At 40.1% G+C, this 25,088-nt stretch overlaps 2 protein-coding genes across 2 annotated transcripts in view; one reads left to right on the forward strand and one right to left on the reverse strand.

Moving 5' to 3' along the window:
• cdc42bpb (CDC42 binding protein kinase beta (DMPK-like)) overlaps window positions 1-25,088 on the forward strand; it is a 419,833-nt gene that overhangs the window by 116,272 nt on the left and 278,473 nt on the right. The gene's annotated exons all lie outside the window — the stretch shown is intronic.
• vipas39 (VPS33B interacting protein, apical-basolateral polarity regulator, spe-39 homolog) lies at window positions 5,485-25,011 on the reverse strand. The gene is made up of 19 exons (XM_080453518.1): window positions 24,989-25,011; window positions 23,991-24,083; window positions 22,893-22,995; window positions 21,996-22,136; window positions 21,154-21,189; window positions 20,883-20,947; window positions 20,410-20,466; window positions 19,446-19,538; window positions 18,939-18,972; window positions 18,396-18,498; window positions 16,040-16,067; window positions 15,539-15,612; window positions 14,112-14,187; window positions 13,005-13,139; window positions 11,137-11,178; window positions 10,146-10,322; window positions 8,671-8,760; window positions 8,360-8,464; window positions 5,485-7,119 (listed from the first exon to the last, which is right to left on the reverse strand). Exons 2-19 carry the CDS (start codon window positions 24,081-24,083, stop codon window positions 7,099-7,101), a joined length of 1,473 nt encoding a protein of 490 aa, XP_080309644.1. The 5' UTR covers window positions 24,989-25,011; the 3' UTR covers window positions 5,485-7,098.

The following is a 25,088-nucleotide window of genomic DNA, read 5'->3' on the forward strand; positions in this document are numbered from 1 at the left end:
TTGACTATTTTATTAGGCAAAAAATGTAAAACAGCACAGTTACATTTAAAATACTTTGTCTAACAGGTCCGTTCATAAAAGTCCTTGCGGACTTGTTTCCAATGAGGGCCTTGGTATTTAATTCATAGGCATATATAGTGGCACCACAGTTCAAATATCATTACAAATAAACAGCCCAAAAACAATATATACACTATGTACAACAAAAAAAATAAAAAAGAGGGGAAAAAAAATATGTACAAGAACAGGGGGGGGGGGGGGGTCTGCTGTCTAACGGGAAAATGGTACTACCTCCACCTTTGGCCTCCTGAAAGGTGATTTTTTAAGGCTCTTTTAAATGAGCCCAGCGAACTGCATTTTTTGAGGGATGGAGTTAGACTATTCCAATCCTGGGTGGCAGTGCTGTAGAAGGAGAATTTGCCCATGTTTGATTTATGGGTGGGTGGTACCAAATTGTTGTTAACGCTCCCTCTGGTATTGTGACTGTGGGTGTCGCTAACCTTTTGGAGGTATTTACTCAGATATGCGGGAATTGGGGGCATATCGGGCAAATTTGCATTTACAATTTACATACTTGCGCATTACATATTTATACATAAACACGGATGCATGTGACTCCGTCACTGGACAAATTTACACACCTGCTCCCAATCACCACAGCGCAAAAGTAGGGCAAATCAATCAATCTCTCTCTCTCTGGGGAGCAACAACAAGAAACAGTGAATGTAGGTTTTCATAGACATGGTCGCTTGTTTCTCTCACATAATCTGGCAACACCGACAGCCCTCTGTTGTCACTGCCACTGCGCTACCAGTCGGCTAAAAAGCTGAACATGTTCGGTCGGCTCTGGTCGGCCGAAAAGGTCCCGACGGACCCCCCGACGGACCCCTAACCGACTGGCCGACGCTTCCCGAAGCCAATTCGGCCCAAAATCGGGCCGACTCAGATTGGTCTGGAGAGGGCTTTAGACCACCAAATACCTTGGTATGTTTATTGCTTTTAATTTCAACAATATTTTTCAAATTGAATTCCAGTTATATATAATTTAATTCCAGTTTTTTTAAAGCATTGAAAAAGATCTGGAAAGGTCCAGTCTCATTTCTTGGACACAGCAATTATAACAATGAATGTCCTTCCTAGACTGCTCAGATGCAGAAGTTTTTCAACACATGAAATGCTTTCTACATTTATTTGGCAGAAAAGAATTGCCAGACTGCTGCCCAGACTACTATCATATGGCATCCCAAGTAAGATATATAGTAGACTGGATCAAAAATTTAATAAATTCCACCTTTCTAGATTTGGAGGCTTATGATTGTGATCCTGTTTCTATTTCTGATTTGATATTTATACAAAAAAAGTTGATGTACTTCCTGGGCTAAAAGACAATCGTATTGTTAAAAACACTTTGCGGGTATGGAAACATTTTGGCATAACAAAACACATTTCATGCTTGGCACCGGTAGCAAAAAAAACTGATTTAGCATAATCCTGTCTGGAGGTGGGTTTTGGAAAAGATACAGGTATCTTGGCTATTCGAGACCTTTATAAAGATGGTGTACATTCCAACAACTACAATCTGAATTTAATCTACAGCAATCAATTTTTTCCCCCCGATATTTGCAACTCAGGAGCGACATTAACTCTGTCCCAGACTGGTTTGAGCACGTGTCACAACCATGTAGAATATGTCCTAATAAAGGCATCAACTCTCCCAAAAAATAGTCAGCTTTCTTTACCAGAGTCTATTCCGGGGGGAAAAAGCATCAACTAATAACAGTAAAGTATTCTGGGAAAATCATTTTCAACTACAAATAGATGAGGGGGTATGACTATGCTCTACGCTGCTCGGTTGTCAATCCTTAATAAACGGATTGACGACAGTCCTCCAAGTGTTCTACTATTGTTTGAAAAAGTGTTAAAACGTAATGTCCTTGGAGAGACTCTCACATGTTATACGCCGGGGTGCCGTGGCCGATAGAAGCATGGCCAGAGCCGTCTGGGAGAAATGCGAGGCCCTGTGCGAAGTCGCACAGGGTAGTGCCCCCATCGGACTACCCTTCCTGCGGCCCTGAGCATGGCTGCCATTAGCGCAGGGTTCATCACCATGCCAGCTTGTGATGGATATTTTGATCAATATTACATTTTTGACACAGACAAACTAAATAACTGGCCAATAATGTTACCAAAAACACAAATGACTAGCCCTAGATGTAAACTAATGGACTCGTAATGTGGTAAGTGTCTATGCCAGTAGTCTCATTTTGGGCATGAGATCTATTTAGCCACTGCCTTTTCATCTTAGATCGCTAATTCAAATGATGCAGAGAGAATAAGTCAATAGTTTAATACGGATGAAAAAAAAGATAAATTATGAAAAAAGTGTAAACAATAATACAAAAAATATTTATGAGGAAAATCCTGACTGAAAAAATTGTTGAAATTTCAGTTCCTAAGTCTATTTATTTGTCTCAGTTCCCTGTCTGCTGGAAATGTTTAGTCAAATGGTTTGTCCACATGGTGTGTCTTTCCAAGTTCCCTTTCTTTACCATCAGGTTGCTCAGATTATGGAAAAAACAAAATAAGCTACCATAGTTATGCAGACGATAAACAAATCTACATAACCATTATCACTAGAGGACTATGGTCCAAAACAAACACTGAGTTCAATGCATTTCGTTCAAATGCATTGAACAAATCAACAATTGGAGGTGCCATAATTTTCTTCAATTAATCAAAGGCAAAACTGAAATAATAGTTTATGGAGCCAAGGAAAACAGATTAAAAGTCAGCGCCCAACTCCAATCGGTAATGTTAAAAAGTCAAAAACCTTGGTGATTTCAGTTCCTTATTTATTTTTCTCAGTTCTCTGTCTGCTAGTCAAATGATTTGTGGTTTGCCAGAAAGTGTCTGCAGACGATACACAAATCTACATTATCACTAGAAGACTATCATGGTCCAATACAAACACTAAATGTAGTAAACACAGTAAATGTAGTCATGGACTTAGACACTTACACATTTTAACCAAAATAAAAAATGTGCCACGGACATGGACAAGTCTTGCCACAGACATGTTTGTCTGTGTACGGACATGTTGATGACCCCTGAAGCGCAACATATAGGGGATGTTTGGGTGGTCAAATATTAGGCCTTAAATGTAATTAAAAAGGGATTACTGTATATGCCCCCCCCCATATAAAATAAATGTATAAAATAAATGTATAAATAATACATAAATGTATTAATACATAAATGTAGGCTATAAAAACTAAAATAAAAATATATTTCCAGTATCCACAAGATGTGTGTTTGAATTTGCTGTGGATTGAATTGATCAGATTGTTTAATCTCAGTGTTTCAAGTCAAGGGAAAAGAAACTACCCCAGGTTGCGGGCCGCATAAACAAGCGACAGACCATCACTTATTAATCATGCTACTAGTGCTGCCCCTCCTCATTAAATATACATGAGCAGTACTACTAGTGCCGCCCCTCCACATTAAATATACATGAGCAGTTAAAGACAGAAAAATACATAATAGCTATGAAAACATACCACTCTCCTTTTCATTTCCTCTAGCACCAATAGGTCAACATTTACACCTGCATTCAGAAATAAAATAAAATAATAAAGTTCTGCCACTTAATACAATAATAATTTTATGGAAGAGTTCATTAAGGTCATGAGTTCAAACCACTGCAGTTCAGTTGGATGTAAGGAGCAGCATGGCCACAAGGGGCGTTACACTGTTACCATGCTGAATCAATTCTTTCCCCAATCTGGGCACTTAAACCAATTATTATGGCTGTTTGAAAGTAGCAGATCTACTCACAATGCTCACAATGGGTCGCATTGCAAGCATCGTGAGTTTGTAGATTGTCCGACAAAGTATTAAATAGGGCTTAAAGGACGACTTCACCCATTTTCAACCTATCTTCATATAATTGGTCCTCACTAATACTCATGATAAAATGGTACCATTTTTTCCTACTCGGTCTGTGTCTCATAGGAGGGCTGTGGACAGTCCAGAAACCCGTCTACCAGTGACATCATTGTTAGGTATACATTTTTTTCCCCAACAAGATTTCAAATGTTTTATTTAGATTTGTATTAACACGAGAACAATGGCTTCTATTATTGCATTGCAACTTTCCAGGAATAGAAAGCCTGCAGTTTCTATTAGCTTGGATTCCCCATCGATGATGTCACTGGTAGACGGGACTCTGAACTGTCCACAGCCCTCCTCTGAGACACAGAGTAGAAAAAAATGGTACCATTTTATCATAAGCATTAGTGAGGAGTAATGATATGAAGATAGGTTGAAAATGGGTGGAGTCGTCCTTTAAGCGGTTCATCTATGACGGATATACAAAAAAATAAATTAAGAGTTGTGTACCATGCAATGAAGATTGATTTGACCCCAAAATCAGTGGTTCTCAAAGTGGGGCCCAGGGGAGGGGTTCCTATATCCAGGGGGTCCGCAGCAAAAGTAGTTTATACAGCATCGCAATCATTTTACCACTTTATCCATCCATATCCAATAACGTGTTCCTTCCACGTGCTACGTCCTACCGGGGAAACTCCCCCCCTGTCAGGTGATAAGAAGCAGCTTGCTAGCTCAGAAGCATGAGCTCAGTTCTGGGCTCTCCCCAGGCTGGCAGAAGGAGAGTAGTGCCCAGGATTACAAGCTTAGGCATTTGGCACTGGGTGAAAATAAATGGGTTACAAAAATCGTGGGATAAAAAATCTTATCATATTTCTACTTTTTATATGAAATTAACGCCCTACTTCATCTCTAGGGTGTACAGGTGCTTGCTGTAGGTCTTCAGAGCTACGTGCTGTGGTTCCACATCTGTGGTTTATAACAGAGTACAGTTTGTGACAGGAAATGACATTCATACCAACAGTGAATTTCCTGTCTGACGCCGCGGCTAGACAGACAGACACCTTGTATTTCTGCGTTTCATCATTTTTTCCATAAATTAATGTCCTATTTACACGGAAACCGGAAGGCTCACTACCATTTGTTTTCGAGGGTTAGGAATAAGGTTAGGTTTAGGCATAGTTTTACTGAGGTTAAGGTTAGGAATAAGGTTAGGTTTAGACATAGTTTTACTGAGGTTAAGGTTAGGAATAAGGTTAGGTTTAGGCATAGTTTTACTGAGGTTAAGGTTAGGAATAAGGTTAGGTTTAGACATAGTTTTACTGAGGTTAAGGTTAGGAATAAGGTTAGGTTTAGACATAGTTTTACTGAGGTTAAGTTTAGGTAATAAGGTTAGGTTTAGACATAGTTTTACTGAGGTTAAGGTTAGGAATAAGGTTAGGTTTAGGCACAGTATTACTGAGGTTATGTTAAGAAATACCTGGTGGCGACCGTTCCGAGGTCGCCGGATTTGACCCGGGGTGAGCGTGTTTTGAGGCGAGCGTTCTTGTATTCTTTTATCGGATTAATGATGATGACACATTTCACAACATTGTTTATAGTCATTTTGTATTTTAATTTTATGTTTAAAAAAACATTTCAGCCTTGGAATGTGGTATGAGAGGACTTAACTGTACAAGACAAACAGAACATAAGGCGCCATTTCTAACATTCTCATTTGGCAAAGTTCACTTGAACTCCAGATATGAATCCTAAATATGAATTCATAAACTGACAACTGAGGAAGTAGCATCATGTGGAACTTGAGATTCAATATACTGTAGCTTGCTTGGATCATCATTTGTTACATTAATTATTATATTTCATAACAATCTGAAAAGGTACACCCTTTTTTCTTTACGCTAGTGAATGCAACATTTCTATTCACAATTTATATTACATTGAAAATACATAAATAAAAGTGCCCCAGAAAAGGGGGGTAGGGCAAATGAAAAGATTTTTTACATCGACAATCGACAAGTTCAGATGAATAAGTTATCAATGCTACAATCGGGGGACTTATTTCGATGAATAATACGTTATTTAACCGATCAATATAACTAGTACATGTGCAGTGGTTGGTGTCCCTACCCTTCCATATTCCATAGAGTACCACAGTGCTGACGCCACTCTATTGGAAATACCACAGGGTCATCTAGACCAGTGGTTTTCAACCCTCTTCATATGAAGGTCCATGAATTATTCGGCATTTGAGTCACGGACTCATCACCGTTTGATGAGATTTAGACTCTCAGACCCAAGACTTTGAATATTTTGTTATCGTTGGATAAGATTTTGTCCACAATTCCATGCTGTATTGATGTGGTACCAATAGGAGATAACAGGCAAACGTTGATCAAAATAACAATTATTTAATTAAGTAATGCAGAGGTTTAACAATAACACTCAAGAGTCAAAGGGATAGTTCACTATCCCACTTTTTTTCTATGGATTAGTCACCTCATGGAGACTTGAATTCATGGATATTTTTTAGGTTTTGTCGCATTCCTAAGCCAATAATTTGATGACCAGCGGGACCGGTAGGCAGCGGTTCGGGTAGAAGAGACCCAAAGGAGACTCTTTGTGTCTCCTACCGGAACCGCTGCCGGTCATCAAGTTATTGGCTTAGGAATGCGACAAAAACAAAAAAAAATATCGATGAATCACTGCATGGGGGGACTAATCGATAGGGGAAAAAAGTCATTTTGGGGGGTGAACTATCCCTTTAAAGATCTAAAAAGAAGGGTCCACTCGGTTACCAACTCTCCATCATTTAGCTGGGGACCACCTAGAACCCCCTCAAGGACCACTGGTGGTCCCCGGACCACTGGTTGAGAACCACTGATCTAGAATCGCGTTATACAAAGTGGAAGAGCCAATCAAACGTCTGCGCCCAGGGCCCTGTGATCGACAGTGGATTGGCTCTTCCACTTTTTTTGGTTTCTGCAAAACGCCCACCCAGCGCTTAGGGACACATGAGAATATGAATTCACACCACCGGGATGGTTCACCAGGCCATCTCTGTACTTTACAGTCAAATAAAAAAGAAAATGTACATTCTAGTGTTGATCTGACAACACACAACCCCAGGCAGAGGGTTCAGTGCCTTGCTCCAGGGCACAGTGACGGAGCTTGCCGGCTGCATCGTGTCCATGTTCAGGCTCCGTGTTGAGGTCAGTTCTTCCATCTGATCTGCTGTAAGAACGACACGACAAAACGTTCATCACTTCACCCATTCAATCTGAACCACTTCAATACATTTGGACTAGAACAGGGGTCTTCAATGTTTTTCTAGACCAAGGACCCCTTAGTTGAGAGAGAGATGAAGAAGGGGACCCCCCACTACATACTGTATAACATTGTGTTGCAGATTAAACTTTTTCATAGATTAGCTTATTAGCTTCATAGACTTGCTTCGTCCATCAGTGTTGGATTCATGTTGATCTTTGGCTCTATACTTGGTCCGCTCTTTTTTTCCCCTCCACACCAAACTAAAAACTAAAAATATCTACAAGCTCACAACGAGCTTGTAGATTGGCTATTTTCGGCAAATGGCCCCCCCGGAATAGGGATGCTATGTTCAACTGGTTAATGTAAATGAAAAAATAAAGAGTTTGAATCACACAAAGATTTGCCGGCCCCCCCTGTAGTAACTCTTGGGGTCCCGGACCCCTGTTGAAGACCCATGGATGGACTAGTTCAATACATCTGGACATTATAAGTGGTCAATCATTTTAACCACTTTAAACCATATTTTACAGTATAGGTTGGCTATAAAAAAAAAAAAGTAGATCTACAAGCTCACAGTGCATCACTTCGTGCTGCGCTGCGAGCTTGTACATCTGCAATTATTTTGAAAAAAATCGAAAAATGTTTGGATGATTTTGGAAAAAGCTTCTCTTCCGTTTAATCCATTATAAGTGATCAATCATTTGAACCACTTTAACCATATTGCATCAGATCTGATATTTTTGGAAAAATCTCAAAAGTGTTTGGAAGATTTTGGACAAATCTTCTGGGGGTCCCTGGTACACAACATTTTCAGATGGGGGGGTCCGCAGAAAAATACATATCAATTTGGGGGTCCTTGACATGAAGAAGTTTGAGAACATTGGCCTGCTATAGCGATTTTCACAAAACAAAATGTTTTATACAAAATGCCTCAAATCATGAAATGCTGTGAAAGGCAGAGAGAATGGCATCCTTTTCACATTGACCTATTATAGCGCCACCAGGAGGCCACAATAACCTACCTGACCTGGCGGAGACCTGTGCTCCGAGGAGCACTTTTTCTAGTTAATGGTAATATTAATCCTATTGGTCAGTATAATAGTCAGTATAATGGTCGTTCTTACAGGGTTATAGAGCAGTTCTAATATATTTTATTATTAATGGTATTATTAATCATATTGGTCAGTATTGTGGTCATTCTTACAGGGTTAGTGAGCAGTTCTTCTATCTTCCTGTCCTCCATAGAGCCTCTCTCCACCTTAGAGCGGTATCCTACCAACATCTGACGGTCCTTCAGGTCCCTGTAGGTCTGATCACACCACACACACACACACACACCACACACACACACACACACACATATCAATCAATCAATCAATCCCTCAATCAATCAGATTAAACACAGACAGGCACAGACAGATACTGTAGATAGACACACAGATGGACGGACGGACGAGACACAGAAAGACAGACAGACATAAACAGACATGTAGAAGACAGTCAGTCAGTTCTTACATTAATGATGATGTCATGACATTTATATTTCAGCGCCAGATTGATCCTCAGCTCCGGTTCGTCAACCAGGGCCACGTAGTCCTGTAGGACCTGAGAGAAAAACACACACACACACACACACACACACACACACACACACACACACACACACACACACACACACACACACACACACACACACACACACACACACACACACACACACACACACACACACACACACACACATTTTAACATACATTTACTCAGTCTTCTGTGTGCACTTTAGACAGCTTTTATGTTTCTTGATTCAATATTTTGATGTTGAAGACCTAAATGCTGCAGCACGCTTGGTCTTCAACCAGCCAAAATGTTCTCCACTCCCTCCATTGGCTCCCAGTTACTGCCCGCACAAAACAGTACAAAACACTTACGTTGGCCTACAAAGCAACCAAAGGTATGATGGCACCCCATATCTTCAAAGCCTGATCCAACCCTACAACCCCTCCCGCTCTCTCAGATCAGCCAACACAGGGAAGCTGACAGAACCTTCCCTAAAACATCCGGGACAACGCTCCACACGTCCCAGACTCTTCTCCCTTCTGGCTCCCAAACTATGGAATGAACTCCCCATTGCAGTTAAAACTGCAGACTCTCTCCCAATTTTCTGCCGTAATCTGAAGACTCAACTCTTCAGACCGTAGCACTTCAGCTAGCCTTGACGACCATGCAGTCTTATGCAAAGGTTAAAATGTAATTTAGATAGCATGTTAGTTAGACAGATGCTAGGTTAATGTGTTGACCTGGCATCCTATAGTTTCAATGTGCACTTTTTTTGTTTAGACTGATACTAGGTTAATTGTTTACCTGCAATCCTAGATTACTGAGGCACTACACACTGTCTCTATGCATCTGATGCATGTGTTTACCTTGTTTATTGTAAGTCACTCTGGATGAAGAGCATCTGCTAAATGCCTACATTGTAAATTGTTTTCAATGAGTCTTACATTCATTAGAAGGAATATCACAATATTTAATCAAGCAACTTAAAAATAAACTGTCTGGGGTGCACACAAAAGCCTGAATAGATGATAAAATGACACTTCTGGGAAGTGTTTATCATACTTTAAGTGTAGTGGGTTGACAACTCTGTAAACTGTAAATTAAAAGAATAAATCAGCTTCACACAAACAGTCAAATAAATGCGTTAATTTAATGCCAGACATGGATTCATCCCCAAATACAAAGATACTGTAGCACCACCTGCTGGACAAATAGTGCACAGTATCTGTCATCTTACAGTAACTTCAATGTGTGCTAGATGTACTCTATGGAATCATAGACATCACCTGACAAACACATCAGCGTGTGTGTGTGTGTGTGTGTGTGTGTGTGTGTGTGTGTGTGTGTGTGTGTGTGTGTGTGTGTGTGTGTGTGTGTGTGTGTGTGTGTGTGTGTGTGTGTGTGTGTGTGTGTGTGTGTGTGTGTGTGTGTACCAGCACAGGAGCGTTGTTCTTGGTCAGTATGTCCACCACTCTGTTGAAGGCCACAGGAGAGCGTTTCTTGCTGACCCCCAGCCAGTTCTTGCTGGTGAACAGAGCGTCCACATCCAGCCACGCCTTCAGCTTGGACCTGGCTGCCAGCGCTGTCACCAGGTGCTGCTTATCACTGAGCTACAACACAACACAACACAACATTCCATAACACAAATTATTACACAGCTTGGTTGAATGCTTGATTCTGATTGGTCAATCACTGGTTAATCAGTGTGTTATTTTTGAATAATGACCGATGAACTCAATAACTTACAGACCACTGTCTAATCAAAGACTCCGAGCACCTGACTCATATCAACCTGCGCTGCTTGATTTTGTACCATATTCAACATGACAGCAGGGGCGCCGATTTATGTCCGCGCTTCTGGGTGCGCAACGGACGCGCGCGCAGCGCGCGTGCATGCATGGCCGGTTATTTTCCGGGTTTGTTACCTTTTTGGGGGGGTTTTGTTACTTTAATGCAGTTAATTTGGTTCCAAAAATCCACTCCATGAAGTGAAGATGTCGGTGTTTTTTTCTTTTTCTTTCTTTGTGATGAGTTTGTGATGGGTGCTCTTCATTTCCCCTGGGTGCTTTAGCCCCGAGGCACCCACAGTATCGGCGCCCTTGCATGACAGCCATGTAGACAAACACACAATGTCATTTACAGCTAAACACTGCTCTCAAGAATGTTTTTGAAAACATTTGAAGTGAGAAATAGACAATGCAGTAACCCCTTCAGGGTGATTAGGGTCTAATCACCCACTTAATAAAGCTGATTCTAATTAAGACGCACATTTTTATTTAAGGAAACCCGGCCAAGATCAACATTAAAGGTAGTTTAAATAAAACAAAAAGTAGTGGATGGAACCAACAACAAGACAGACAGGAAGTAGTTCATGCTGTATTTAACTTAATGGTGACTGTAAACATGTTAACGTGCGTTTCTCACCCTGAAGGTTTTGCGGATGTTGGCCGGACTACTGTATGTCCCCTAGACAGACAGACATAAAGAGAGACAGACAGAGAGATAGACAGACAGACAGACAGACAGTCAGACAGACAGACATCAGTGAATATCAGTCAATACACCATCAACCACCAATCAATACATTTTGTTGAGGTACTACATCTGAATATCAGATATTTGTGAGTCTCCACCAGTGTCAATTTTGTCGCCTAAAACTATGACAAAAAATGTTCGACTACCTTTTGTTCACTGACGAAAACGAAATAAAAACTAAAACTATAATGACAAAAACTGTGACTAAATACACTGACAATTTCGTCAACAAATAAAAACTAGACTAAAATGTCAGGGAGGGACTAGTGGAGAAGAGATCCAGTAGAACTAAAAGACAAGTCATGTTACGTTTGGTTGCGCGCGAGACCGCGGGTGTCACACTTCCGAAAATAGCCGATCTACAAGCTTGTAGATTGAGATGAGCTTGTAGATCGTCTATTTTCGGCACACAGCTAAGTAGAAATCAGGCATCACGACACCATGAAGGCCTGCCAAGAACACACTTCAGTCGACTAAATCAGGGAATTTCAACTGATTGCGAACGAGGGACCACCACCCTGACTAAGAAGGAGATGTGACTTATATTCATGCCTTCTGAGGGCAGCAGTGAAACGTGACGTTCAAATAACTACAGAAACCCTATTCTGCCAGCTGCCTCGGTGGCGTGCTAGGCTCAGCGTTAGGGCCGTTTCAGATGAGGGACTATTCTTGACTCATTTGTATCTTATCCCATTAAGACCTGAGGCGATTCTTTAAAAAAAATCTAAATCCTAACAGTTTTTTGAAGAAAATATAAAAAATATTTTTTCACGATTTTTTCAAAAATAGCAGATCTACAAGCTCGTAGCGCGGCACTCGGTGCCGCGCTATGAGCTTGTATATCTGCTATTTTTGAATAGCCAAAGGCATCTAAAGTGACACAGAAGCGTTCCAGGTATCAATGGGTTATGCATGAGTGACACATATGGGCACATTTCCTAATAATGATGACTCATTCAGGCAATCTGGTACACTTTCCCATCTGGAAATTCTAACTCCCCTTTCTGTTGAATTTCTTGACCTCCGACTTCCCAGTAACTTGACAACATCGACACCTCATCATAGGTCACCAGGTCATTTAGTGCACTGTTCTGTTCCATTTGTACGCTCCAGTGGTGGAAAAAGTACTCAAATATTTGACTTAAGTAAAAGTACCAATACTGCAATGTAGAAATACTCAGTTACAAGTGAAAGTTCGGAATTAAAAATGTGAAAGTACAAAAGTATTGGTAACAAAATGTACTTAAAGTACAAAAGTAAAAGTACTCATTGTGCATAATGTCCCATTTCACAAGTTCAAAATGTTTAAAAAATCTTTTGAAAATAGCAGATCTACAAGCTCTTGTGAGCTTGTAGATCTGCTATTCTCAAATGGCCAAAATGTATAGGGCTGAAGTGGTTAGTGTGTTTTGCGATAATAATCAAAGTCTAAAAAGTAACTAGTAACTAAAGTTTTCAAAGAATTGTAGTGGAGTAAAAGTATAATAGTTGCCTCTGAGATGTAGTGGGTAAAGGTACAGCAAAAGTACTGAAAGTACTGAGTAAAGTAAAAAATACCCCAAATTGTACATAAGTACAGTACTTGAGTAAATGTACTGAGTTAATGTACACCACTGGTACGCTCTCAGAGTTCAAAGAGTTAACAGAGTAGATTGGTGTCTCAGAGTTAAATCAAACTGTATCAGACGGGGGTCTGTGGTCTAATGCATGTCAAACTGGGGGTCCTTGAAAATGAAAAAAGGTTGATAGACACTCACATCAGACTCTCCATAGTGGTAGAAACAGGAGTAGTAGAAGGTGGTGATGATGGGCATGTTGAGGATGGAGGCCTTGCGAGGAAACTTCTTAAAGATGTCTGGATGACCTTTGGCCTCCGCCTGTTTATCGTTAGCCTGGTGGACAGAACGCACACGTTAGAGAGACAGACAGGACAGACAGACAGACAGACAGACAGACAGACAGACAGACAGACAGACAGACAGACAGACAGACAGACAGACAGTCTAAAGGCTGCAATATACTCCAAACAACAGCAAACCTTTCTCAGCCTGGGCAGGGCTTCCCGAAACAAAGAGAAATTTGGCAAGGAGCACGAGAGTGTTTTCTGCTCAATGAGAGTCCACCAGTGGTGCAAACTATCTACATTTACTCAAGTACTGTACTTAAGTACAATTTCCCATTTTCTGTACTTTTACTTCTACTCCACTACATCTCAGAGGCAAATATTGTACTTTTACTCGACTACAATTATTTGAAAACTTTAGTTACTAGTTTAGTTTAGTTACAAGATTTTGATTATTATTACAAAACATACACTACCCACTTCAGCCCTAAATACATTTCGTCCATTTGAAAATAGCAGATCTACAAGCTCACAATGCGTCGCATCGCGGCGCATTGTGAGCTTGTAGATCTGCTATTTTCAAAAGATTTGTATACATTTGAGAACTTGAAATGGGACATTATGCATGATGAGTACTTTTACTTTTGGTACTTTAAGTAGAGTTTGATGCCAATACTTTTGTACTTTTACTGAAGTACATTTTGAATTCCAGACTTTTACTGGTAAGAGAGTATTTATATATCGCAGTATTGACACTTTTACTTACAGTCCATGGTACGTAGCTGATAAGATTGTGGAATAAATCAATATAAAATCACCAGTGCATTGGGTGTTCGACCAATCAGCTAGTGGTGGCGTTCAGATAATTAGAACATCTTGGGGATGCAAGCACTGGCAAACTTCCTCATTTTGTTCTAATTGACCTGCCGAAGCGGAAGCAAAGTTTGTGTTCGTTTGGAGTATACTGCAAGCTTAACGGACAGACATACATACAGAACAACAGACAGACAGACAGACATACCTCTATAATAATCTGTCTCTCCAACAGTGTGTAGTGGTCCTGGACGAGAACGGAATCTTCTGGAGAGAACGGCAGACTGAAAGAAAGACACACACACACACACACACACACACACACACACACACACACACACACACACACACACACACACACACACACACACACACACACACACACACACACACACACACACACACACACACACACACACACACTTTTAACTATCTATAGACTAACACATTGACCCAGAAGAAACAACAAAACGATTAGATTGCTTTTAAAAGGATTTCGGGTTGGAATCCACCGTGGTGCATCTGGCTTTGTCCAGCGTCTATGTCAGTGGTTCTCAAACTTTTTCATGTCAAGGACCCCCAAATTGACACTTATTAGCCCGCGGACCCCCATTTTGAAAAGATATGCCAGGGACCCCCATAAGAGGAGATTTTTACGGCTCTAGCAGTGATTCTCAACCATTTTCATTTCAAGGACCCCCAGTTTGACATGCATTAGTCTACGGACCCCCATTTAATGGCATTTATACCTCTGGGACCCCAATTTATATTGTAAAATCAATGTTAATGTAACTCTGAGAGTGTACAAATGGAACCAAATGGACCCTAACGGGTCCATTTGGTTCCATTTGTACACTCTCAGAGTTACAGACCCATAAGGGTTCATTTGGTTCCTATAAATCATTTAGCTGGGGACCCCCTGGTATCCCCTCAAGTACCCCTGGGGGTCCCCGGACCCCACTTTGAGAACCAATGGTCTATGCGAACACAATTGGCCCGTGTTTGGGGGAGGGAAGCCGGGCGGGGAGGAGGGTGATATTGGTCATTGCATGTACTCCTATGGGCTGGGGGGGCGACATGTCAGCGGGGAGTGTTGGGCGGGAGGAGTAGGACGAAGGCTCTACGTCTTCCTGGTGGGGGCTCCTCGCTGGTAGGTGAGTCAGTAGGATACAACAGCAGTGACAACACAGACATGTGTGTGGGGGAGGAATCAATTGGCATAACGACTCAATTGGGGAGAAAAAGGGGTTAAAAAATAATTTGCTACTCTAAATTTAGAAGAATTTTTTTTTTCGTGCTGCTTAACCCATTAAGACCTGAGGCCGATTAAAAAAATGTTTTCTAAATCCTAACGCTTTAAAAAATATATATATGTTCAAAGATTGGCACACATTTTCACGATTTTACAAAAATAGCAGATCTACAAGCTCATAGCGCGGCACCGAGTGCCGCGCTATGAGCTTGTAGATCTGCTATTTTTGAATAGCCTAAAGAAATCAAAAAATGACACAGATGCGTTACCGGTCTTAATGGGTTAAGGTAATGAAAAGTAGCCTGTTCATTTATGTCAGGTGTGTGTGTGTGCGTGTGCGTGTGCGTGTGCGTGTGCGTGTGTGCGCGTGTGCGTGTGTTTACCTGAGGCAGCTCTTGAGGAAGTCTCTCCTCTTGTTCTCGTCCTTAATCCTGAGATGTTCCTTGTACTGGAGCAGCTACGCGTTACCATGGAGACAGAGGCACAGAAAACTAAATAAAAACTTAGCCTATGGTGACTAAAACCATGCCTAAACATATTGACAATTTTGTCAACAAATGATTTTATGCTTGGTTGCGCTCCGAAAAGCTCACAGCGCGTCACAGGCGCGTTGTGAGCTTGTAGATCGGCTAATTGCGGCACACAGCGAAGTATAAATCAGGCATTACAACGCCATCAAGGCCCGGAAAAACACATTTCTTGTCGACTATATCAACTGTAGATGTAGTCGACCAAAATCTTATGATATTTAGTCAACTAAAACTAGACTAAAACTGAAACATCTCAAATGGCTAAAATGTGACTAAAACTAAATGGAATTGTATTCAATAGACTATGACTAACACAGAATCAAAATGTGTTGTCAAAATCAACACTGGACGTACCGCCATATCTTCTGTCCTTCCCAGAGACCTGAACACATGAACACATGAACACATGAACACACACTCATTACAAATGATGTCCAAAATCCATCCAATAAAAATCTGAATATTACCCCATTAACACATTGTGTGCCAATCGCGTAGTTCTACGCGAACCTAAATAACAGCGCAGCGTGCCAGTCGCGTAGATCTACGCGAAGTGGTCTTTTTTCTCTCGCAGTGACACATTTCATTGTAGCACACCGGAAACGGAAATGAATGTCAATCGAAGATTTTCGTTCCCATCCGCCGTCGCTCTAAAGCTTCCGCTAATCCGCCATTATCTCCGGTGTTGTTTTTCTCCGCGCTGAACGCTGTTTAAAAGAAACTGCGACTACTGCAAAATGGAATGTCGCCGATTGAAAATGTCTTCTCTGGGCCACTCACACAGCTACCCTGTGTGTCTACAAACAGTTTAACGCACGATCTTAAGGTATTTAGCGAGGTCTGTGGCGAGGTGAAAAAAACTAAAAAACAACAATAAATCACTGGCACCGGTGAGTACATTATGATATTAAACTCTGGCATGGAATGTGTCAAGATCGGGAACGCATCTGTGTGTCATTTTTGGATTTCTTTGGCCATTCAAAAATGCCGTGCAAATCTTTGAATATATACTATACATGTTTTAAAGCGAACATTTTTAACTCCGATCTGTGCTTCTGGGGGGAGTTCCTGAAACAACATATTTTGAGATGGGGGTCCGCGGCCAAATACATATCATTTTGGGGGTCCTTGACATGGAAAAAGTTGGAGCACCACTGATATAGCAACATACTGTTGGGATTTAGAAAACATTTTCACATTATGTATTTGGCCGCGGACCCCCATCTCAAAATGTGTTGTTCCAGGGACCCCCCCCCCCCCCCACAGGAGCAAAGATCTGAGTTACAAATGTTCGCTTTTAAAATATATATAATATTCAAAGATTTGCACACATTTTCACGATTTTTCAAAAATAGCAGATCTACAAGCTCATAGTGCGGCACTCGGTGCCGCGCTATGAGCTTGTAGATCTGCTATTTTTTAATAGCCCAAAAAAATTACAATGACACAAATTCATTCCCGGTCTTAATGGGTTAAAACACAATGTGAATATTAATGCTTCAATAAACTCTCCCATTCTGAATGCAGTTGTCCAGCAGGTGGTGCTATCTCTGTATTCGGTGGTGTTTTGTCAGCATCACTGGATGTCTCATCTTTGATAACGTATTTATTTATTTATTTTAGTTTACAGAGTTTGTGACCATGCTTTAACTGTAGAGACAGACAGGAGAATGTATCTCATAATCTTGTGATATGAATGTGTACTGTTTTGAAGTAAGTACAGTTGTAGTCGTGTGTTTTGTAATCAGGGAGCCATTGAAAAAGAAGTGTTCTCATTTGACGCTCGCTGAGTCAATCATGGAGAAATAAAAATAAATGACTGTGTCTCTTCAAATGTATTAACCCATTAACACATTCCCTGCCAGAGGGTTTTTTTTATTTTACTTCCCCCAGTGCCAGTGTTTAATTTTTTTTTACAAATGAGCCGAGATACAGGATTTTAAAGTAATAAGTTAACCAAGGAGTGAATGGAGCTAGAAATCTTTGGATCGTGATATCTCTGGTTCTGTGTGGATAAATTGAAAAAAAAAAAGACCAAAAAAAAAAAAAAAAAAAAACTTTTTTTTTTTTTTTTTGAAAAACGGTTATACTCGTGGATGGATTTTTTTGGCAGTAAACGGGTGTATTTTTCATCAACGGTTATACTCGTGATTGGCAGGTAAAGTGTTAAGACCAGGAAAGCATCAGTCATTTTAGATTTTTAGCTATTTGGTTATTACAAAATAGCAGATCTACAAGCTCATAGCGTGGCACTGAGTGCTGCGCTATGAGCTTGTAGATCTGCATTTTTTTAAATCTTGAAAATGTGTGCAAATCATTGAATATATATATTTTTTATATATATATATAACATTTTTAACTCAAATCTTTGCTTCAGGGTGTCCGCGGCCAAATAAATATGATTTTGGGGGATCACTGATTATAGCAACATACGTTTTCTTTTAAACTGAGAGATTTGTAGAATCCACAGGAGCAAAGATTTGAGTTAAAAATGCTTAAAAATATATATATATATTCAAAGATTTGTAAGAATTGTTCCCAACAATTGCAGATCTACAAGCTCCAATGACCTTGTAGATCTGCTATTTTTGCATAGCCAAATAAATCTTAAAGTGACACAGATGCGTTCCCGGTCTTGGGTTAAGCTAGTTAATTCATCATGGGAGCTGATCATGTCTCAGTACCAGCGGTCTGAGACAGAGACATTTACCTGAACAGTTCCAACAGCAGCTTCTGATCTCCTGTCTCTTTCAGATAGTGGATGAAATGTCTCAGAGCGATCTCTCTGTTCCCCAGCTCACGAAACACAATGTCTGCAGGAACAAGAGACAAGATGTTGTTAGGATGAACACAACTCAACACAAGATTAGTCAGTGATGTGTGATGATGCAACAGGTAATCAAACTAATGGATTTGATTGTTAATAAAAAATGAGCTATAATCGATTTTGTGGGGAAAACAAATATATTTTGCTGTTGTTTCTATGAATAAAAATAGCTGACCTACAAGATGGCAACGTGGTGCATAGCGACACATTTCCCTAGTTTTGTGCAACTCTGCTGTACGGCTAAGTGTTAAATAGGGCAATAAGACTAATAGATTTAGTCAATTATGAAAAAAAAATTAAGTGTTTATATATTTAAAAAAATATGAAAAAATCAGATTCTCGATTATTAAATTTCTCGAAAAAAGTCATCTACTGTAGAGGATAAGCACTAAGGGAATAATCCATACTTGCATTCCTAATGCTTACCTTTATGTAAAGTCCTCTTCAGATAAATTAAAATCTGAAAGAGAAAAACTAAAACTTGTTGCATGCTTTGTACCTTGACATAATCAACAAAAAGACATACGGTTAATACAAAAAAATGATGCATGATTTGGAGGCTAATTATCATGTTCAAAAGGTACATTGCAATCCGTAAAGGGATAGTTCACCCCAAAACGATTTTTTCCCATGGAGACTTGAATTCATGCGGTTCCGGTAGAAACAAAAAGAGTCTCCTTTGTCTCTCCTACCGGAACCGCTGCCTACCGGTCCACTGGTTATCAAATTATTGTCTTAGGAATGAGACAAAAACTATAAAAAATATCTATGAATTGAAGTCTCCATGGGGTGACTAATCGATTTAAAAAAAAAGTATTGTTGGGGTGAATTATCCCTCTAATACTGGCCTAAGAATGGACTCTGATTGGCCAGAGGTGAGCATTATTGACACATAACCGCACGGTTATAATAACAAAAGATAAGTGTGGTTACCGCGGTGATGACATTCCCATCGTTGGCACTGACGGCTTCATCCAATAAGAACAGTTTGTCTTGTAGGGAACGAAACCTCTCCAAAGAATATACCTGCACGCACGCACGCACGCACGCACGCACACACGCACACACGCACACACGCACACACGCACACACACACACACACACACACACACACACACACACACACACACACACATTATTTTAATCCACAATTAAATTACACAAACAGGGAAACACATAACTGTGTTAGACAAAAAAATTTATGTTTACAAGAGACTTTGGACTACGCAGTGTTTTGGAGTAAGAGATGTTTGATATAGTTTTGCTGTTGTTAATCTTGGCCTCCATTTTACTTCAATTCATCAAGCGTATTCTTATTTTTGGGATTCTTCGTTCACCTTAAAGGAATGTTATACAAATGAAAAATTATCCTTTATTCAAGCCATCAGTAAAGACTGGTGAACTACTCCTTTATTAAAATGTCTAAGCTGCACTATATAACTTTCCTCTTCCACCCTGGATTTGAACCCGGTTTCCTGCGCAAGTGCTGACATTTTTACCATTGATCTAATAGAGCCTGCCTGCTTGCTCAGGGGATACATTTAATCTTGGGTTGCGAGTTGTCAAGTTGTCACTCGTTCTCATGTTTTGTTTCTTAGGTTGTTTTTTCTTGACCACAAATATTCATAATGTGACTTACTGTAGAGAGCATGTTATTTAAACAGACGCCAGGTTATTTGTTGACCTGGTAGCCTATAGTCTCAATGTACAGATTGTTATTTACATAGCATAGTGTTTAGACTGATGCTAGGTTCATTGTTGACCTGGTATCCTAGTTTACTGAGTCACTACACTGTCTCTTTGCATTCTATGTATGTGTTTTACCTTGTTTATTGCAAGTCACTCTGGATAAGAGCATCTGATAAATGCCTACATTGTAAATTGAGACCACGCTCACCTTTCCCTGTTGCATTCTCTTCACTGTCTCCTCCGGTGACCAGTCACTGCTGTAATCCTGTCGTCACAAAAACATGACACATTAATAGATAATGACACAGAACAGAATCACATTCATAGAAACACAAACAGCTCTCAAAGCACCATACGTACACCCTCATTAACCATAATAAACCCTAACCCTAACCTAACCCTGAAATAAACCCACGCCCAACCCTAACCTAAGACTAAACCCACGCCTAGCCCTAACCTAAATCTAAACCCACGCCTAACCCTAACCTAAGTCTAAACCCACGCCTAACCCACACCTAATCCTAACCTAAACCCATGCCTAATAAAGGGAAGTGGGGTACTCTGCTGGAACTGCTATCTCTGTGACCTGACTCCAGATAAGAAGACAAAGGAAGGAAGGAAGGAGGTAGGGTGGATGGAAGGATGGATGGTAGTAATGTGATAGATTTAAACAATATTCACCTTATATTCAGACTTGGGTTTCCTCAGCTCAGGAGCGTAATGTCTGACAGAGGACTCACTGAAAGCTACACCCCACACACACACACACACACACACACACACACACACACACACACACACACACACACACACACACACACACACACACACACACACACACACACACACACACACACACACACACACACACACACACACACACACACACACAATGATCACAACCATCACAACATCAACCAATCATTATCCAATCAGTGAGAACGTTACTCACAGTCAAAGGACTGAAGACTTCCTGTTTTGGCCTTTCCTGAAAAAGGATAGAAGGAGATTATACAGTACATATATATATATATAGTGTATATAAAGATACATTGCAATACTAGTTTCCAAAACAGATGATTGTTTTTTATTAATATTTGAGAAGCCGTTTTGCAGTTTTCTAGAGAGACATTGTATGAATCTGGAAGTTTTTTCCAAGTACTTCTTATGATATGTTTTATTCTAGCAATGAAGTCAACAAAGCACACACAATCATCCAAACGGTAGCATCCTAGGTGCTGGGTCTAAAATAGAAAAATATAGTCTGCAGGCTGTATCTTGCTCCACAAGTGATTTTAACCCATTAAGACCGGGAACACATCTGTGTCATTTTAAGATTTCTTGAAAATATGTGCAAATATTTGAATTTGGGTCCCCCCTTGTCTGGGGACAAATACATATAATTTAGGGGGTCCTTGACATGAAAAAAGTTTGAGAATCACTGACATATATAGCAACATAAGTAAAACAAAAAGAAAAAAAGACATTTGTAGAATCCCCAAAAGCAAAGATTTGAGTTAAAAATGTTCTTTTTTTAATAGCAGATCTACAAGCGAGTGCTGCGCTACGAGCTTGTAGATCTGCTATTTTTGAATAGAGCACCGAAGTCTGACGTAATTTACATATCCTACATGGGTCGCGTTTTTCCCCCGTTCTGAATTCCCATAGAAGTGTTTAATATCGCGTCTGGGTGGAGCCCCCCCCCCCAAAAAATCATGTGGGTACCCGGCTGGGGGTCCCGACCCACAGGTTGAGAACCACTGCCCTGGACTAGATGTAGAAAAAAGGGGTTACCTTTGAACAGAGAGCTGAGGGAGTAACCCGATTGGTTCTTGGGAAGGGAAGGCGTGGTGTCGATCTTGGGGAAGCTGTGCTCTCTGGCCTCCCCTGCTGGACGGAGGCTGGAAGCGGTCTCTTTAACAGACCAGGAAATACCTGCAAGGCACAACACACACAGCATTACATTTACACACACACACAGCATTACATTTACACACACACACAGCATTACATTTACACACACACACTCAACATTATATTCTAAAGCAGTACATGGTTCTGGTTACTGTACTCTATGCCACTGGTTCTCAAAGTGTGATCCGTGGGGGGGGGGGGAGTTCCAGAGGGTCCCCCCAGTGAAATGAAGAACAGTTTAAACACTCCCAAAAAATGTATACTCAGATATTTTACTTAAGTAAAAGTAGCAATACCACAATATAAAAAAAACTCTGTTACAAGTAAAAGGCCTGTGTTCAAAATTTGAGTAAAAGCACAAAAGTATTGGCATCAAAATATACTTCAAGTACCAAAAGTAAAAGTACTAAAATGTTTGAAAATAGCAGATCTACAAGGTAACAGCGCGTTGTGTTTGCGACACGTTGTGAGCTTGTAGATCTGCTATTTTCAAATAGCCTGTGTATAAAATACTATTATAAAATAATATACTGTAGGGCTAAAGTGGTTAATGTATGTTTTATAATATAATCATTTATACTAATTTAATCTAATTAATCATGTACAAATGACCCAAGAAATCACACAGAGAGCGGTCAAAATCACCTCAAATAGACTCTGCTGTATTAATATTACATGTAGTAATTCAGGTCATGTCAGGAGAGTGTGTGTGTGTGTGTGTGTGTGTGTGTGTGTGTGTGTGTGTGTGTGTGTGTGAAAAAACTAAATGCTTCTTACTTCCGATTGGTTCTCCGCTCCAGCTGACCTTCACCACATCATCATCATCCTCATCATCCACCAGGCTGTGCAGGCTGTTCACAGCCTTCTTAGATTCCTTCATCTGAACCAACACCCCAAATAAACAGGAAATCAAAGTTCAACTTCAGCATTTACATTGACTGTAATCTAAAACAGTGGCGCTCAAACCTTTTTCATGTCAAGGACCCCCAAAATGATATGTATTTGGCCGCGGACCCCCATCTCTAATTTAGTTCCAGGGACCCCCCAGAAGCAAAGATTTGAGTTACAAACGTTTGCTTTAAATATATATATATATATATATATATATATATATATTCAAAGATTTGCACACAATTTCAAGATTTTTCAAAAACAGTAGATCTACAAGCTCATAGCGCGGCACTCGGTGCCGGGCTATGAGCTTGTATATCTGCTGTTTTTGAATAGCCAAAGTATGAAAGGTTAAAATTATTGTGATGCTATATTAACACATTTTGCTGGGGACCCCCTAGAACCCCTCCAAGGACCCCTGGGGGTCCCCGGACCCCAATTTGAGAACCAACGGTGTACATAGTCGGGCTGGGCAATGAACCAAAACTATATCGAAACCCATATTGAGAACCAATAACTCACTTTATTCGTAGGTTAATCGAATAATCAAGGAGCTTTTTTTGTTGTTGTTGATAACTTTGTTTATTTCTTATATATATGATCAAGATTTTTTTTAAATAATGCACTAGATCGAATAGTCCGATTAACCCTGTATTATACTTGCAAAAATAGTAGATCAGTAACAAGCCCATTGTAGATCTGCTTCAATGATCCACAGTGAAACGAATAAAAAAGTGCTACCAAAAAGGTGTGCAGTGGGAACAGAACGTTTCGGTTAAAAACATGTTTTTTTAACCCATAAAGACCTGAGGCGATTCTTAAAAAAAATCTAAATCCTAACAGTTTTTTGGAAAAAATATAAAGAATATTTTTTCACGATTTTTCAAAAATAGCCAAAGAAATCTAAAGTGACACTGATGCGTTCCAGGTCTTAATGGGTTAATCAAATGGTTTTGCGTAGCAGACAGTCATCTAGTATCTCACCCTGGCGAAGTCATCATCTTCATCATCAAAGGTGAACGCTTTGAACTTGGAGCTGTTCCAGTAGTCTTCCTCATCTCCTTTACCCTTCATCATCTGAGCAACAACAACAGCACATTCATCTGATTATTACACACTAATAATCACCAAGATATTTTAATATCATCAATCTGTCCACATTCTGTCCTCAAATTTCAATTCTTCTTTAGACCAGTGGTTATCAAACTTTTTCATGTCAATAGACGGCTAAATTAATAGTAAATGAGTATATTTGGCTGCAGACCCCCATCTGAAAATATTTTGTGCGAGGGACCCCCATTCATTCTTGAGTTTCTTTGAAAATAGCAGATCTACAAGTTCACAATGTCTTGCATCGTGGCAAGTTGTAAGCTTGTAGATCGGCTATTTTCAAATAGCCGATGTATATGGTTAAAAAGTGGTTGAACTGATTGTGATGCAATATTAACTAATGTTGCTTGGGACCCCCTAAGGCCCAGTTAGAACCCACTTATAGCCCACATGGGCATCCCAGTTAGGACCCACTTCGGTCTCACATAGAATTGCCTAGTTGGGGCCCACCTAAGGCCCAGGTAGAACCCACTTAACTAGTTATATCCCACATGGGCATTTTTTTGTATTATTATTATGGCTATTCTGTTTTATTTTCTCTGATTTGTGTTTAGTAGTGAAGCTGTCAGTTGGCTGGAAAGGAGCTAGAAAAACAGTGATCCATTCTCAGGATAATGTTGATATAATAAGATTATAACATAACATTAAAATGCACAGTCAGTATATAAACATTAACCAATGAGGAACCAAGCTGTCACTATACATATTATATGTTGTATACTATATAGCCAACAAGGTAATATATGTGATGTTCACGGGGCTTTATTGATACATTAAACTAATACAAATCATATTCCAGGACAGTTTAAAATGATTGAATAAATAACCATCAAAATCCAATGAAATCAAACAGCAGAAAACAGACTGTTTACCTTCCTCAGCTCCGGATACTGGTCAACCCTCAGACACTTCCGGGTCTGTGGCGGCGCGCTGCACTCTGGGAGTTGTAGTCATGGTAGCTCTGGTCCATAG

Source organism: Gymnoscopelus braueri, assembly GCF_963280865.1.
Source record: "Gymnoscopelus braueri genome assembly, chromosome: 16".
Taxonomy (NCBI): Eukaryota; Metazoa; Chordata; class Actinopteri; order Myctophiformes; family Myctophidae; genus Gymnoscopelus; species Gymnoscopelus braueri.